We start from the raw sequence: 16,422 nt of genomic DNA, 5'->3' as shown, positions 1-16,422 counted from the left end.
ACACCAGGAGGAGTTTCTTCACAGAAGGGCCGATTAGACATCGGAATGGGCTGTCCAGGGAAGCGGTGCGGTCACTGTCCCTGCAGGTGTTAAAGGACAGGCTGGACATGGCACTCAGTGCCATGGTCTGGGTGACACGATGGTGATCGGTCACAGGTTGGACTCGATGGTCTCAGAGATCTTTTCCAGCATCACTGATTCTGTGGTCTGGCAGCTGCTTTGGTCAATTTGAGCTCTTGTTGCAGCTCTAACAGAACAGGGGTACCGATACCCTCTATATAAGCCAAAAAAGCTTTGCCAGGAAGGGCAATGATAGGGATCCTGATGTGTTTCAGTGTTGCCAGTACTATTAATGCAGGCTAAATAGACAAAATGGTAATTTTATCACAGCAAACAAAGAGAAGGCTGCCATCATTACTTCAACATTTTTATCAAGGATAGCTAGGAATTCACTGAACACTATGTTGTGAAGCAGTGTGAGGGGCAAGGCAGAATTCGTGCACAGCAGTCTAGCTGGTGCCTTCACAATGAAGGGAAATGAAACTGTGTATTTTAAGATTCTTAATAATGTTAAAATACCTGGAAGAGAATCTGTCATTTTCACATTATAAACATGTTGTGGCCAAGGCTGTCCATAGAACATGTCAGTACCCCATTGCTGGAAGTGTTCAAGGCTGGCTTGGGTGCAGCTCTGAGCAACCTGGTCTAGTCGAAAAGGGGGTTGGAACTGAATGATCTTTAAGGTTTCTTAAAACACAGGCCGTTCTATGATTCTGTGATAGACACAAGACAGGTAGACACAAAGTTGCCCAGGTACAGGCAGCATGAAACTGCGTGGACATACGTGGACTCCCAGCCTCACTCTGTGTGTCAGCACTGCTTAGGTGTATGCAAACACAGGACCTCTTCCAAGCCCAGCCTAGACACAGTCAGGATCTTTCAGGCATCTTCTTCCCTGGAAACAGCTGGATGCTGTTGTTTTGGAAGGGGTATAAAAAACAGTCTGGTGGTGAAAACTCAGTCTCTTGCTGAATTGAGATTTGTTTTGTTAAGATTGGTTGTGTGTGTAACACTTGAGGTGGCTGCTGAGTGGGCGTATCAGCAGCACTGGAATAGGTGTGTGCTGTTGGTCCTGCTGGGTGGAAGCAGAATAGCTCAGCTCAGGGGTATCTGTGGCTTTATTATTCTCCAAACTTTAATTGATTTAATTTAACTTCACGTGCTTGGGAAGAGTTACTAACAGAGAGTGTTGAACACCCCACACTGAAGTGCATACAGTGAGTATGTTATGGGAATTGAGGGTGTGAAAGCTGTCACAAAGTGCCACGAGACAACATTATAAAACCATGGTTAGACCCTTGTTAAGGCTCCAGATTGCTCTTTTTGTCAGTCCTTGAGACAGTGGAATTAATAATGACAACTCACCTCCGCAAATGAGAGGCTGAGAATAACATATTTAGGGAGAAAAAAAAGTGTCACTGCTATAGATAAATTGAAAAGAAAGTGTTTCCACCTGTCAGGACCGTGAGCATCACCATCAACGCCTCTTATTGCACAGAAACAACAGTGACAAAACATTCCCTCAAGAAGGATGCACAGGGGACAGGGGATTGTTGTTCCTATCAGCCCTTGGTTTATAATTATGAGTATTAATTCCACTCATTAATTTTCCAGCTCCTAGTGAAATTCTCTTGTCTCTGCTCCTAATGCTTCTACCTGTAGACCTGCAAAAGGCATAGAAGGGGAGTAATGTCTACCTTGAATGTGTTTAATAAGGTGACTGGGCTGCCTCCAGAAAATCAGTGCTTTAAGGTAGTGTTCAAAATCAAAATTACAGTAGTTTGTGTACACAGAAGTCCATTCATCAAAAAAAAAAAAACCCTTTACCTCTTTTAAAACAGAAGTCCAAAGATCAGCTGCTCATTAGCAGTGCCTGTGTTTTTTGTTTGTAGGTGATGAGGAGATCTAACAATATTGGTATTTTGAGCACGTGGTGGAAATACGGCATATGAAAGGTTTGCTCTATTACTGCAAGAAAAAGTTTGTGCATTTGGAGCCTGGACTGTGTTAGAGATGGCACTGGTTACAACACAAGTACTCTCTTTATTAGTATTCCTCATCTGCCTCCTGTTCTCAAAAGCAGCTGCTCCTTCTGATACTGGATTGATGTCCTTGCTTAAGGAGGAGGGTGAGAAATGTATTCATATGGGTCAGATTTGCCAGGTGCTGGCTGACCAGTGTATTTTCTTGCCTGATGTTTGAAATCTCTCAGAGAGAAAATTCTCCATGGTATTTCTTAGAGAATAGGACAATAAGTTTATCGATCTCAGGGGGAAACTACATCCTTGAAAAATTGCAAAAAATTCTGTTGCAAACTTCAGTGGCACAGCAGAAATTCCACGTCTTCCTGGTTTATTGCAGAAGCTTGGAATTGCTCTCAACTGTGCTACTGTGGCTGTGTCTGTGTCTTCTGCCTGAAATATTTTCTGCTGCTCAGTAACCCACAAAATAGTTTTTTTTGACCAAGAACATTTGCCAACCTCTTTTTAAGTAAGTGTGCCTGCTGTCCTTTCTTCTTTCCCTGGCCATCTTTCCCTGAACCCCTTCCACTACTTCCTGCCCCTCAGCCCTGCTCCTCCAGATCTGTGTCTGTTCACTACCCCCAAACCCAAATCTTCGTGTAGCTGCCCCTTGTGGCTGCAGTTTGGGCCCTTTCCTTTATCCATCAGTTGTCTTCTCCCAAGCAGTAAGAGCAGACCAGAATCACAGAATGGTTTGGGCTGGAAGAGACCTTTGAAGGTCATCCAGGCCAATCCCCCTGCTATGAGCAGAACACCTTCTGCTAGATCACGTTACTCAGGGCCACATGATCTTGAATGTTTCCAGGAATGAGCATCCACCACCTCTCTGGGGAACCTGTCCCGGTGTTTCACCACCCTCATTGTAAAAAATTTCCTCCCTATACCTAGCCTGTATCAGCTCTCTTTTCACTAAAAACTGTAACCTCTTGTTCTGTTGCAGCAGGCTCTGCTAAAAAGTCTATCCCTATTAGTTTTATACTCCCCCTTAATGAAAGGCCACAATAAGGTCTCCCTGGATTCTTCTTTGGGCTGAATAACCCCAACTCTCTTAGCCTGTCCTTATAGGAGAGATGCTCCAGCCCCCTGCTAATTTTTATGGCCCTCCTCTGGCCTGCTGCAATAGATCCATGCCTTTCCTGTACTGATCCACACTATTGGTGCTGATGCACCTTGTTTTGTGATGTTTTTAGAGTGGCACCAGACTTGCTGGCAACAATGTCTTAGGATGTTCCTCCTTTGCTGGTACCACTTAAGCCCTGAACATCCTGAGACCTCAGCAGCAAGCAGGGAGTGACAAAAGAGCTGGAAATCGGTCACATGAATTTGACTGGCACAGTGTGTAGCATTTGCATTTATTTCTATCACTTAGCTGAAGCAGCCAGAAGACTTTATCAGCAGCCTAGAATGGTTCAGAAATGCCACAGTTCATCCTGATACAGGGTTTGAGCAGGACATCAATGGTGCAGCTGCTGTTCTCAAGGTGGGAATTACAGATGGATACTGGGTACAGAACTGTGCTGCCACTCCTGCCATAGCTCCCTGTGGGACTGAGTTAAAAACGTGGCTTCTGAGAGCCCACTGAGGGCTCTCCCATCACTCCAGCTGCTGTCCTGGGAGATTTCCAGCTGTGTTTGGTTCAGCTGGAATGTGCAGCTCCCTGGGGAATTTGCTGTGACTCTTATTACAGCACACGGCAGAGTTCCCCAAGGGCTGCAGGGGCTGAGTTTGCAAAGCCAAGAGCTGCAGTCAGAGAGCCCTGACCTTTGTATTAATCACTATTGAGTGGATCCTCAATATTTTTCAGGTTCATGGCACAGAAAATGTCCAGCTTTGTTCAGCAGATCCCCAGCCTGTTCAGTTGAGCTGCATTAGCACAGCAGACACATTCAAGCTCTTTCCCTGCTCTCTAAAAGATTTCTGTTAGAAGTCATTCAGTGTGGAGGTAGCATGATGTTCTGTCACTATTTTAGTCTGGATGTGGTCTGAGTTCATTAGCTGAAGTTTCCCAAATGTGATTTTTCTCTTTTGTGATCCTCAGTTATAACGAATCTTTTTCTTAAACTTTCTATTTTTGTTGTTGTTCTGTTGATTTTTTTTAAAGAAATAACTGTACAGATTTTGAGAAGAGATTGTTTTGTCTATGGGTCTAGGTGCTTTTTGGAAGAAGAGGATAAGTAATTATGTGATTAGGAATCTAAAATAGTAATTTTGTCAAACCATAGAAAGTTACAGGAATGACACAAAAGATTCTTAACAGAATTGAAGCTGTTCTGTCATGTATTTTTCATATCTATTTTTAAGGATGTTGTGATTTTAGCCCTAAATTCTGGAAATTCCAGCGGGGTCAGACCTGGATTACTTTGATGAACACTTTGCCATGCTTTTGCTGCTAAACCCCAAAAACATATGAACAGCAAATGCTTCTAGAAGAAGTTTTGAGGATCTGAAAAGCTTTCCTTTGCTCAGGAAAACTTCCACCCTCACTGTGCTTTGCTACCTGGGCGTTTCTCCCTAAAACATGCTTTGGTAATAGAGGGAAAATAATTAAATACTTGCTGTGCCAGAAAGTGGATCTGTTCTGTAGCATTTTCTGCCTAGAAAATACCCTTTTAAAATTCAGTTTGACTGTAGTTATTGTACATTTGAACTGATAAAAAGCAGAAAGCTCCTTTCCTTTCTGACTTCTCCCCAGCTCTTTCTCAGCTTACAGAGGAACAAAATTATTTTTAAAAGAAACAGAAGAAGAAAGGGAAGTTCAGTAGCACCCAAAGGAGAGAGAAGAAACCATCTCAAGTGCAGATGTGTTACAAAAGCAGGTGCCAGCCCCTGTCAGTGCCTGGCTGTTCCCAGATTCCAGGAGAGCACCTGTCCTCACTTCTTGTGGGAGAGGTGAGGTGACCACATGAAGATCTGCTCCTGATGCCTAAATGTCAGTGCTCACACTGAAGCATGATGTTTTATATCACACCTCATAAAGCTGTGCTGATATTAAATATTTAATTTTGGGCATCATTCCTGCAAATGTGGTTGAATTCCTGGCTTGAGCAATACTCTGTGGTAGGGGGACCCATGAGCTCCTAGTCTGCATACAAGCATTTCCTTTTATTTATTTTCTCTTTTATTCAGTAACTCTTGTTCTTGAGTTATATCTTGAGGAGTAATTTTCTGTTTCCTTTGTATTATTCTTTAAATTATGATACTTTCTACATGCTCTTTTATCCACCTTTGTTCAAAACACTGCTTACCTTCAAAGTATCTTCTTTGGTGATGTGTTTCCATAGCTCTGATTGTTTCTGACCCCAGTATGTGAACCTTATTCCTTTACAATAACTGTTTCAAAGGGTACTGGCTAGCTCAGCTTTTTTTAACCTAAGCAAAGGTATAGCCATTGATTATCATGCTATTTAAAATTATGATTTGAAAAAATAGTAAGTATCCTTTTTCATACTGCTGTCCTTGCAAAAGTGGTATGCAAAAGGATTTTGAGCAAGGTTAAGCTAAAGCAGTGTTTGGGCTCTTTGTGTCAGCAGCTCTCTGTCTTGTGCCATTGGATTTGGAGCACCTGGAGGCAGGTGAACAGTTCAGACTGTGACCCCCAAAGTGCAGGAGTTCCTACAGACTAATGCTGATAGTTCTGTGCCATGAGGCTGGTTCCCTGACTTTCAGATTCCTGACTCTTTCATACTGGCAGAATGAAATAACTGCTTGAGTAATTTCAGGTTTTGCAGCTTCACTGCTTGCACTTGTTCCCAGAGCTGCTCTTCTGGGCATGTCTTACGTTATCTTGGAGCACTTGAATGTTGCCATCATGAAAAAGGATTATTTGTACCATTTTTTGATTTATCATATTAATTAGAACTGTCTACACCTTTTGGGATAGTAGTGGTTTACACATATGCATATGATAATCAGTGATGCCCAGCCTTCCAAATGGAATGGGAAAGTAATTTTGTCCACTTGCTACTTTACTGACATCCTGCTCTGGTGCTGTTGTGAAAAATTTTGTTGTCCAGCCTTTTTCTCTACCTTTACTTTTCTCACCCATAACATCAGTTCCTCCCAGTACAGCCTCATCTTCCCTCATGTTTCCCCAGTCCCAGGGGGACACAGCTCTGATGGCCTCTCTCCCCTTAATGGGTGTGCCAGGGTGCAGTGGCCTTGCTCTGCTTTCCCAGATAAAATATTTTGAGGATTTGAGAGAACAAGAAAGGGAAGAATAGCAGAGTGAGAGGAGCTAACAAGTCAGGATTGCTGCTCATGGAAGGAAGTTGAGTTTTCCATTGGTATTTCCTATTTCCCTGTCCTCTCCTACAGGACTGATGTGTGGGATCATTAGGGGATTGCTGCCCAAGCCCAGCTCACACCAGCTGCCTCCATTGGAGGGAAGTGGCCAGCAAAGCAGGCAGCTTATTAGGAGAGACATTCCCAGAGACAGGAGTGATATTTCTGTGAGCCCAGAAGCTTTTCTATGTCACTTGAAGACTGGCTGCAGCACCAGCCAAGAAATTCAAGTGGGCAAGATGGTTTTCTTTGCTGTTGCTTGATACTATATTTTAAAGCACTCCATCTTTAATTGCCTGAAAAATTAGTAATATAGAGGAATCACTACAGAGACCTTCTTTTGAAATACTCCCAGATGGAATGAATGTCTGCTTTTTGATTCAGGTTCAGCCTCCCAAAATTCACGTGTATTCACTAGTACAGAGGAATTTATTTTGCACTCAGGGATGCAAGTGTAAATAAGATCTTTGACAGGAACAACAAGAGCAGGCTGTTCTCTGGGTGCTGCTAAACTGTTTCCATTTGTCCTCTGGAGAGCTGTAGGAAAGGCCTTTCCCCTTTACCTTTTACAACCGTTCTTGGAGGTGACTTGATGCTTTCTCTACCACATACCTCCATCCTTATTACAGGGAAGGAGTGTGGGGGGTAAATATCTGGTACCATCCAGTCTCTCAGCCTAGGTAAAATACTGGAATATTAGTCCATTTTTGTCTATAAGATTGGCAAATTGACCACTGAAAAATGTCACTTCACTTGTACCATTCCAGTTGTTACAGGTTTTTAGAATCTATATTAAAAGTAAATATAAAGAAACTTTTGCATGATGAATCCTCCTTGCCCGGATGGTCAGCTAGTATGGATTTAAAAACAAACACATAGAAAATGTTTTCTCTTTTTCTTCTGCACTTTTGACAGATTGGGGAAGAGAAGTTCCACAGATCACAGATCTGTGGTTACTTAAATAATGTTCCTATGATGTTTCATGACAAACCTGGAATAGGAGGTGAACTGTTACCTGGTCAGACCCTGAAAGTTACCAACAGTGTATTTCCTGAAGGAATAGGAAGTAGTCCTCCTTCTTGGATAGCTTTTGACAAGCAGGTATGTAGAAATCCTCTTTTTGTTTTTTTGATGAATAGCTATGATATGACAGAGTGTAATGATGAAATTCCTTTAGTCAGATATTTCAGAAGATTATTTTGTGCATGCAAAAAAAAAAGCTTCTAGATAGACAAAAAGAGTGGTACTGGGTATTTTTTTCATTATATTAATAAATCGGACAATAAATATAAACATATGTCATGCCATACAGCAATGTTTGTGTATTGGGATACATCTGCTACAGGATTTAGCAAAAATAAAGGAGTGGGCAGCATATTCCTGTTCAGTGAAAATTATGACTGTAAGGGAATTATTTGGCAACCTGGTAAGAATGAATGTAAGGTAAACCCCAGTCTAGGAGGAAGTGTGTGTGGGCACTTGGGAATCATTCAGCTCAGTGGAGAGCTTTGGGATTCACTCATGCCATCATACTTGTATGCTCAAAGTCCTGTTGACTTCTGGGCTTCTGTATGATTTGTTATTGTGTAGTTGAGTATGTCTGATACGGACACAGAAATTTAAAATTTGGGGGGGGTTTGCTTGTTTTTGTTTGTTTGTTTTTGTTTGGTTGGTTTTTGTGGTTTTGATTTTGGATTTTTGGGGTTTTTTTTGTTATTGTTGTTTTGATTTGGTTTTTTTTGAAAGAATGCGGTGACACCTTTAAAGTTAGAGTTGCCAAATAACTGTAACCTGTGATGACTGGAATTTTATAGCACATCGTTGTTACTTGCCATGTTTAAATTCACATTTAATTCTACTTAGAGATGTATTATTTCTAAAGCAAAAAGCCTGCAATCAGGGAAGGAAAATGATCCAGAAAAAGAAATCCTTCAGCAGATCACAGAAATATTGCATGACTAAATGATTATGGTATTTAAATATTGAGAAGAAAGGCAAATCTCATAATTTTTGCTTTAAAAGAGAAGCCGTGCAGGTAATTGGAGTACAATTACACATTCATCTTTGGCAGAGCAGAACTACAACAAGAAAATGTAAGGTTTGAACAGCTCACGTGCCTTTGGCTGGCTTTGCCTCTGAGACTCATGGTATTGCTCACAGAGCAACATGCTTGGGTATGAACTGGTCCAGTGTGCCCAGGTGTTAAGGCTTCAGCCAGGCCTGGATTTGCTTTTCCTACTCCCTTCCTGGAACAAGGAGTATTGCCTCCTCAGGCCTTGGATCCAAGTCTATGGAATCAAGGGGTTCAGTAGGAGGCAGAGGGACCTTCCAGTGAGCAGGTCCTGGCCTTGGCTGGTGAGAGGAGCTTGCTGGCCTTTGGCCATTCCTGATCTAATCCATACGTGCATCCACAGGGCAGTCCAGGACAGGAGTTTGCAGGTTCAGAATTGGCCTCTGGAGGGCTCATGTGTTTGTATGAATGGCAGATTGTTACAGGGTACTTACTATCCAACTAATTTAGCTTCCCTAGTAAGAGGCTGGAATGCAGCTCTGTCCTTCAGTGCTGCAGTTTGGGACTCAGCAGAATGCACTTAATGAAAAATGGTTTGAGTAGGTGTTCACCTTTTGAAATGTAAGCTGCTTTCTTGCCACTTTGGCTGCTAACATTTAATAGTACTATAGTAATTGGAAGAAGGACAGGCATAAAACTTCATTATTAAGTAGGCTGAGAAGTAGTCTTTTTAATTTCACTTGCCTAATAGGAAGCAGGTGTAAATTTAATTCTTCTGCAATTAAGTACACACACAAGGCCTCCTGGGCTTGAAATGATGTTTATAATTTGACCACCACAGGTGCCAGGGAAACTTTGTGGTGCTTTGCAAAGTGCTACAGAGTTTATTCAATATTTGTTATTTTTTGCTTTCATAGGTAACATTAATTTTTTAAGGAGTGGGATGGGAGCTTTGTTGTTCTGTACTGCAGATGAGACTCCAGTTAGGAAATGTTACGTTTTGAGTATTTTTAAGACTAACTTTTCTCCAAAATGAAAAGTAAGTCATCTTCTTTCCTGTTCCTTCCCCTCCTCATGCTTCCCAAATCATCTGCTTTGATCTGCAAAATTACAGTTGGTTGCTGCATATATTTCAGTCACACACTAGCATGTTGATAAGGGTATAAAGAGAATAAAGTGAGTGCGAAAAACCTGCACAAACTCCTCAAATGGGATGAAGCAGAAAAAGAAGTAAATCCAGTGTATTAAGGATGTGATAGAGCTTGGAGTTCTGTGCAAACAGACTGCTTTGCCTGGCTGGTGTCTCATGAGACAACTGTTCTCAGAAGAGATCATTGACAAAATTAAGAACAATTAGTATTGAAACAGAGCTCTTGAACAGCATGTTCATCAAATGTCCCTATTCTAGTGGGACTCGCAGAACAGGAACAAGAGGGTGCAGAAATTTCCATGTTTCCAGTGATTTCATGGCTTATCAGCAGCTGTGCAAGGAATGAAATTCTCATCCTTGTCAGCTGAAGCCCAGGATGTTCAGACTGGGATATAGTGGTTCCACCATAGTACCTTTGAAGTCTCCTGGAGTGTTAAAGAGATTTATACAGAGCTCCTGGTCATTTCAGAACAGTAGCTGGAGGCCAGGAAGGATCATTTGGTCACCAAAAATGGCACTCTACACCAGTGTTTAGACAATTGGAAGGAGGAAGAGATGTTCAATGTTGATAGTTGTGTTGCCTCTGTTATATGTGAGGTGGTTTGTTCAGTGTTTTTGTGTTTGATATATGAAACAGTGAAATCCACAGTTTAAAAGATGTGGACAAGTATTAATTAAAAAATTTATTTTCAACTCTGTACACTGTTCAGAAACTTGCATGTTGTATTAATTAAACAAACTATAACTGAGTTTTCTAGATTCCTTTGTGTGAAGATATAATGCCATCAGGTTTAACAGGTAATGGTTACGTAATTTGGTTATAATTTAAATTTTATTTCTCTAGTAGTGGGGGATTGTAGTGTAGGAGAGTTGGTGCCAAAAATGTGTCTGACAATCAATGGGATCTGAGCCTTTGAAATAATTTCTGGAAATAGAATTGTTCTCATCCTGCACTTAACCTGCCTGAGAGAAGGGAATGTGATTATGAAGTCTGAGCAGGACACAGAGTGGCTATTGCTGTGTACTCCTGGGCAAGCTGCTACTTCTCTCTTCCCAGATGTAGAAAAGGAGGTTATTCTTGTCAATGAAGTGTTAGAAAATCTCTGTCATCAGCACTCATGGAAGTACTTTGAGATTCTCAAAGGCACATGCTAAAGGAGTGCAGACCATTAACCAGTGTGTTCTGTCATGCAGGGAACTCCTCCAGCTTACTAGATTTCAAACATTTCCAACTCATGATGCTTGTTGAAACATAGGGAACATCTAAATTGTCTTTCTTTCAATGCTTCAGGTTGTCTGATGAATCAAGAGTAAAGGTAATTGCATTTATTAAATATAACCAGTGTGGAAAATGAAGTATAAATTAACAGTGATTTGACCCAAATGTGTTAGGGGGACAGGATGGAAATCGGTATTATTTAATATCTTTCTGCACACACTTACCAATGCAAGCATCATGCTAGATAATGCATTAGGAAGTAGATACATCTCTCCTGTTCTCTTAATATTGGTGTTGGTGGTTAAAAATTGATACCAAGAAGTGCAAAATTTGTGTAATGGTGTCTGAGTTTGAGCTAGGATCTCCAGGTATGAGGGGCAGTGAGCACCCACCTTGTGAAGGGGTTTTTTTTTTGGCATTATTGATGTCACAAGAGACAGTGAAGAGAAGTTGCTACACTGTGAGATTTCTCACTGAACTGCAGAACCAGGGAAGCTTTGAAATGCCAATATTGCACAGCTGTAAATGCCTTCTGAAAAATGTAATTTCTCTCTGATAGTCTTCAGTGCCATTCATTTGAACGCTTGCAGGATCTGCTTAAAAAGAAATCTTTCTACTTACCTTGATGGTAAAGCCATTGCTGTCATCATGCACTGTATTTTCTAGTAATTCATAGAATAGCAGCCTAAAATTTGCTTCAGTACCTAGGCAGCTCACTGTGTTATCAGAAATGCTTTGTTTGGAAGATTTTCCAAGCAACCTGCTGATAGTTTTGTATTTGATTTATTTCTTTACTTTAGAGGTCCATCTCTGCTTAGATGTTGTGATAATAAAAACGCCAAGCAAAGAATTTTAAATTTATGTGCTTTAATGTGAATTTCTGTTCTCACATTTCTGACAAATAAATCTACCTCCTGAAATCCATACATTTAGTTACTTATAACCTATACAAGTTTATTTGACATATTTTTCAAAAGTATTGGGGATTTTGCTGCTTTATATTTATTTATTGTTTTTAATAGGTGTTGTGTTTTGATGCCTATTTTGAAGAAGAAGTGCCTGAAAAAAATCAAGAGCTGTATAGAATCAGACACTGTAAAATATATTTCTACCCTGAAGATGATACAATTCAAGTGACTGAGCCTGTAGTGAAAAATAGTGGCTTAAATCAAGGTATCTGTTTTTATTTGCACCCTTTTTTCTCCCTTTTATATCTATTTTCAGTACAGTCTTGGTCCATTCCAAAGGATATATAATGTGAGTTCTTAAAGCTAAAATGGGGTATAAATGCACAGGTATAATTGTCTTTTCTTTTTACAGATCATGATGTGAACCTTTTTATTGTCTTAGTTTCTCAAGATGTGGATTTTGTAAGGCTGAATCCTCTCCCCTACTCAAACATACAATTTCTTCTCTAATATAATAGTTTGAAATCATATGGTGGTAAGGTCTTTGTCATTCCTGCAAAAACAATTTGTGTTCTAGATCTCCATTCCTGAGCCTGACTCCTCCCATCCTGGCACTGACAGTGTTCTGTGGCAGCAGCTCTGTAATTGTTCATGAGCTACTGCAGTGTCTCTGCCATTATTGAAAACAAGAGTCTTTTGTGCCTCTGGCTTTTGGTTCTTTTATGATTAAAGTGCCCTTGGCACAGTAATTCTTCCTTGATGCCTCTTAAGTTGAGAAGCTGCCTTGCCTCAGTGTCACATCCCTGCACTGGGACCAGCCTGAGGACTTCAAGAGGAGGGTTTACTATGCTGATTTACTGGGGTATTATTTGACTTGGTTTATATTAAGAAAATGTGATCTAGCAGTCAACATCCTGTTGCAGAGGGGGAACACAGCTGCTGCTTCTTGGTATTTATGGGTCACTGCCAGAATTAAAAGTTTTTAAGGGATATAATCCAGAGAAGCAGGATGTCTTGGGATGACTGCACCTCCTAGTCCCCAAAGATGTTTTGTACATTTTATATATTCTTAGCACAGCAATTTTCAAAAATAAGTTAACCATTTAACTACCCTGTTCTTTTCCCAGATCAGCAGGTGCTGTCAATTTCTCTGTCTACAGAGTAAGATAATATTTAAAGGTATTATGTGCATCATTACTGTTAGGACTGGGATAAAATTGCCTGTGAATCTCTTAAACTTGTATTTCAAATGCTGCTTTCCCTGTGTTGAGTAGTTCTTGCCAGAAGTTTTGTAGGCTCATCAACAGGGACTGATTTTGAATGCAATGAAACTTCCTCCTACTCCTTCCTGGGCAAGTGGTTTTTCATGTGGCAAGAAGCATGTTGAGGCTCCTTCCCTTACCCCCACCCTGCACCCCTATGTAAGACGTGGGAGACATCATCAGGTTTAGATTTTCCTTGACTTGTGTGCTCCAAGAGTGGGAGCAGCTGCTTCTGGGATTTTTGGCTTAGAGGAAATGTCCACTGACAAAGGAAGTACAGAGAGTCAGAGGTGATGCCTTTGAGAGAGAAGGTGGAAGCCAGATTCTTTAGAGCAGGATAAAGCGAATTCAAAGCTGATTCCTTTGAAGGAGTTATTTTCATTGTCTTTGTACTATGGGATGTGCAGGCTGCCTCTTCAGCCCTAATGTTCCTGGCAGTCTAGTCCTGTTCCTTTGGTGACAGGAAGGCTACAATTTCCTCCTGTTTCCTTGGTTGTATCTTGTGTTAATGATTGTTGGAGTCATCTTTGATACTGGGCCTAAAATTAACTGAATGATATTAGAGAGAAACAAGTATTTTCTCAGTCTTCCATACGAGGATGTTTTGAAAGTCTCTATGAGATTGACTGGGTACTTTATGTGGGATAAATACATATATGCAATGTATTTACATGATGGATTAAAAAGAAATGGTCCAGGATCTCCAAAGTACACTTAATTTATTTGTCACTGGTACCTGGGCTGGTAAGGAAGCTCTGTGTATTGGTTGTATTTAGGAAGGAAGAAAAACTGTGGATTGAAAGGCCCAAGGACTATTTAGAATGTGTTTCAGCTTCACAGTTGATACATAGATACAGGGCCTATACTTTATCATAAACATCTACATAAATATTCTTGTTGTCCTAGAAATTATTATGATGTAGAGTGAAAGAGATGATAGAGACACCTTCAGAGGATTCTCTACTCACATGCACTTGGAGTTTGACTTCATGCTCCGTTACTGAAGACCAATGACAAAGTTATTATGTTAAAGATATTTTTTGTTGAATACATGCAAAAACGTTTCTTAAAAATAGATACTTAATCATTAACTGCTAATCTTACAATTTTTAATAAAGAATTGTCCAATTTCTTCTTTTAATTCTATCTATCTATCTATCTATCTATCTATCTATCTATCTTACATTGTTCAAATTTTTATCCTGACTGGGAATTTTTAAGCCCAAGAGCAACAGGAGTTTAACTGTCTGCATTGTGAAGCTGGTAAACTGAAGCACAAAGGAATGAAAATCTTACCCATGATCAGACAGAAAAGGTCATAACAGAGTGAAGAGCTGAACTGAAGTTCAGGATCTTAACCATTATGCTGCTCTCTGCACATCTGCTGAAATAAAACTTTTCATTTAATTAAAATTCCAGAGATTTGTAGAGGAGAGTTCAGCTCTAGGAGAACTTGGGTTGCTAAAAGACAAACTGCACTGAACAAAAGAGCACAGGTGCGTGAAGAAAAAGGTGTGGGGACATCAGGAGGAGGGGTGAGCTCAGTCTGTGTGAAGAATTGGAGAGTTGCAGTGGGAGGAAAGAGATTGTGCAAAGGAGGAACAGCAAAAACTAGTGATGGATAAAGTAGAATTGAACTATTGAAGGCAGAGGGTGCTGGTCACCTTAACTTGGATGTTTGCCCTGTCAAAAAAGATGTAAACCAGACAGCTGGGATGGCTGTTTACAGGAGGCTTCTTGGAGAGAAGGTTGAGCTGTGACAGGGTAGATCAAAGGTAGATCTTATCTTGGCTGGTCAATGCCTTGATGCCATAGGATTAGCAATGCTTGTGGATTAACCCACAAATGAGACTCTGATGGTCTGAAGGGGTGTCCGGGAATGGTGGGATTGGAGAAATGCAGTAGTTCCCCATTGTACTCTTGTATTTTGTGGAAAGAAATTTGGAAAGGCTTACAGACTGCAGGAAGATCTGGTGAAGGAACAGTAGTCAAAGAATTTAGAAGAATTTCTAAGTTCAGTTATGATTTTACAAAACTAAAACAAATTGGCTTCAGAGAAAAAAAGCCAGAAAATGTGCTTTTACCATTGATGAAAATCTCAAAGCAATGAAGTAAATAATCTGTGAGAAATGTTTGTGACTTTAAAAACTGCTTTATGAAACTGGCTGCTGTACTTGGACATGAATTTGGACTTACAAAGTTGCTACTAAATAACTGAAATTTAAACATAATTTAATTTTGGATACTGCCTTGCTATTTGGCAAATATTAGAAACATTAGAAGAAATCTGCACTGAGGAAGGAATGCAGAAACCTTGAACTTGAGAAACCAGAATCAAAGCAAGAAACAGCAGGACAATCGCAGTGCACAAGGCCCAGGTCAAGATAAGGAGAAAAGGACAGTAAACTTGACCACATAACAAACTCCAAATGCTTCTTCCACAGCCAGAATGATAATTATTCTTTCAGTATAAAAAAATTCTCCCATGGAGAGCCAGGCTAGATATGGCAGTTGCAAGTGTTTTGTTCATGTAACTCCCAGTTAACAGGACTGTGGCTGGCTGATACTGTCTTATCAAAAGGTCATTTCTATTCCCGTGGGGTTGGCTGTAGCTTCCAGTGCAATCCAGACCCTGCAAGCCAGAGCAGAGTGGAGCAGCTGGCTGCTTTTCCCAAGGTCAGCCAGCTGAAAAAGAGAGTGGAGCTGCCTCCTGGCTGGGTTCCCAAGGCTGGCTGGCTGAAGAGGAAAGTACAAGTGGGAAAGTGAAGTTGCATCAGCTCCTCCAATAAAACAGATTATCTAAGAGTTTAAGCTTTCCCCAAGGCCTTGAAATAATTGTGATTTTGCCATATTTGATGGTGGCCAAATCATGACCTTGCTGTGTTCTGGAAGGGTGAATAAGTGAATGTAAGAAGCTTCCTTGTTTATTGGGATGAACTCTTTGTGTTGCAGGAATAATAGTGGTAGCTTCTCCTCCTTTCTGTGCAAGCAAAGCATGTGCAAACTCCAGGTATTACTCATTCCTCTCCTCTCTCTAAAACACTCTTGAGCTGTGCAGGGTCAGAGAGCTGTGCTGAGGAAACTCTGGATACCATTTAATTTCTTCTGCAGAGAAGAGAAGCAGCAGAGACCGAATCATTTGCTGCCCAGCTTTGTTGTCAAAAGGCCTTCACTACTAGTGAGATCTCCTTAAGCAACTGCTGGGGTTGCCAAATAATCCAAAGCCCCAAGAGAAAAGAAGATATGATACAAATTATGGTGTGGGAGCTCAGTACCACCACCACTGTCAGAGAAAAGCAGTGCCTCAACTCCCTTTCCAAGAGCACAGGAGAGCAGAGCTTTAGCCTGACCAGATGCAAATATTTAAATCAATGCTTGGTGGTACAGTAGAATGTCCTGCTCAATAAACTGCAATCCATTCTGAGCAGCCTGAAAACTGCACATTCAGATGCTCCTTTAACAGCTTGCAACAAATTTCTAGATGAAATTTATTATTTTCCAGAAGGAAGA

General features: G+C 40.7%; 1 protein-coding gene across 5 annotated transcripts in view; it reads left to right on the top strand.

The window, feature by feature from the left end:
- Positions 1-16,422, top strand: part of EFHC2 (EF-hand domain containing 2) — a 58,534-nt gene that overhangs the window by 328 nt on the left and 41,784 nt on the right. Inside the window, exons 1-3 of one of the 5 annotated variants that reach the window (XM_088160402.1) lie at positions 76-4,970; positions 7,278-7,463; positions 11,765-11,915. In XM_088160402.1, the coding sequence (XP_088016528.1) occupies positions 4,881-4,970; positions 7,278-7,463; positions 11,765-11,915 (427 nt within the window). In that variant the 5' untranslated portion in view covers positions 76-4,880. Of the gene's footprint in view, positions 1-75; positions 4,971-7,277; positions 7,464-9,290; positions 9,413-10,215; positions 10,840-11,764; positions 11,916-16,422 lie in introns of those variants that run through there. The other 4 variants (XM_088160401.1, XM_088160404.1, XM_088160403.1 and 1 more) reach the window with 4 other exon arrangements.

The sequence above is a fragment of the Sturnus vulgaris genome, chromosome 2 (genome assembly GCF_052056855.1).
Source record: "Sturnus vulgaris isolate bStuVul1 chromosome 2, bStuVul1.hap1, whole genome shotgun sequence".
NCBI lineage: Eukaryota > Metazoa > Chordata > Aves > Passeriformes > Sturnidae > Sturnus > Sturnus vulgaris.
The sequence above is the reverse complement of the archived record's forward strand: the minus strand, read 5'-3'. Positions and strand labels throughout refer to the sequence as shown.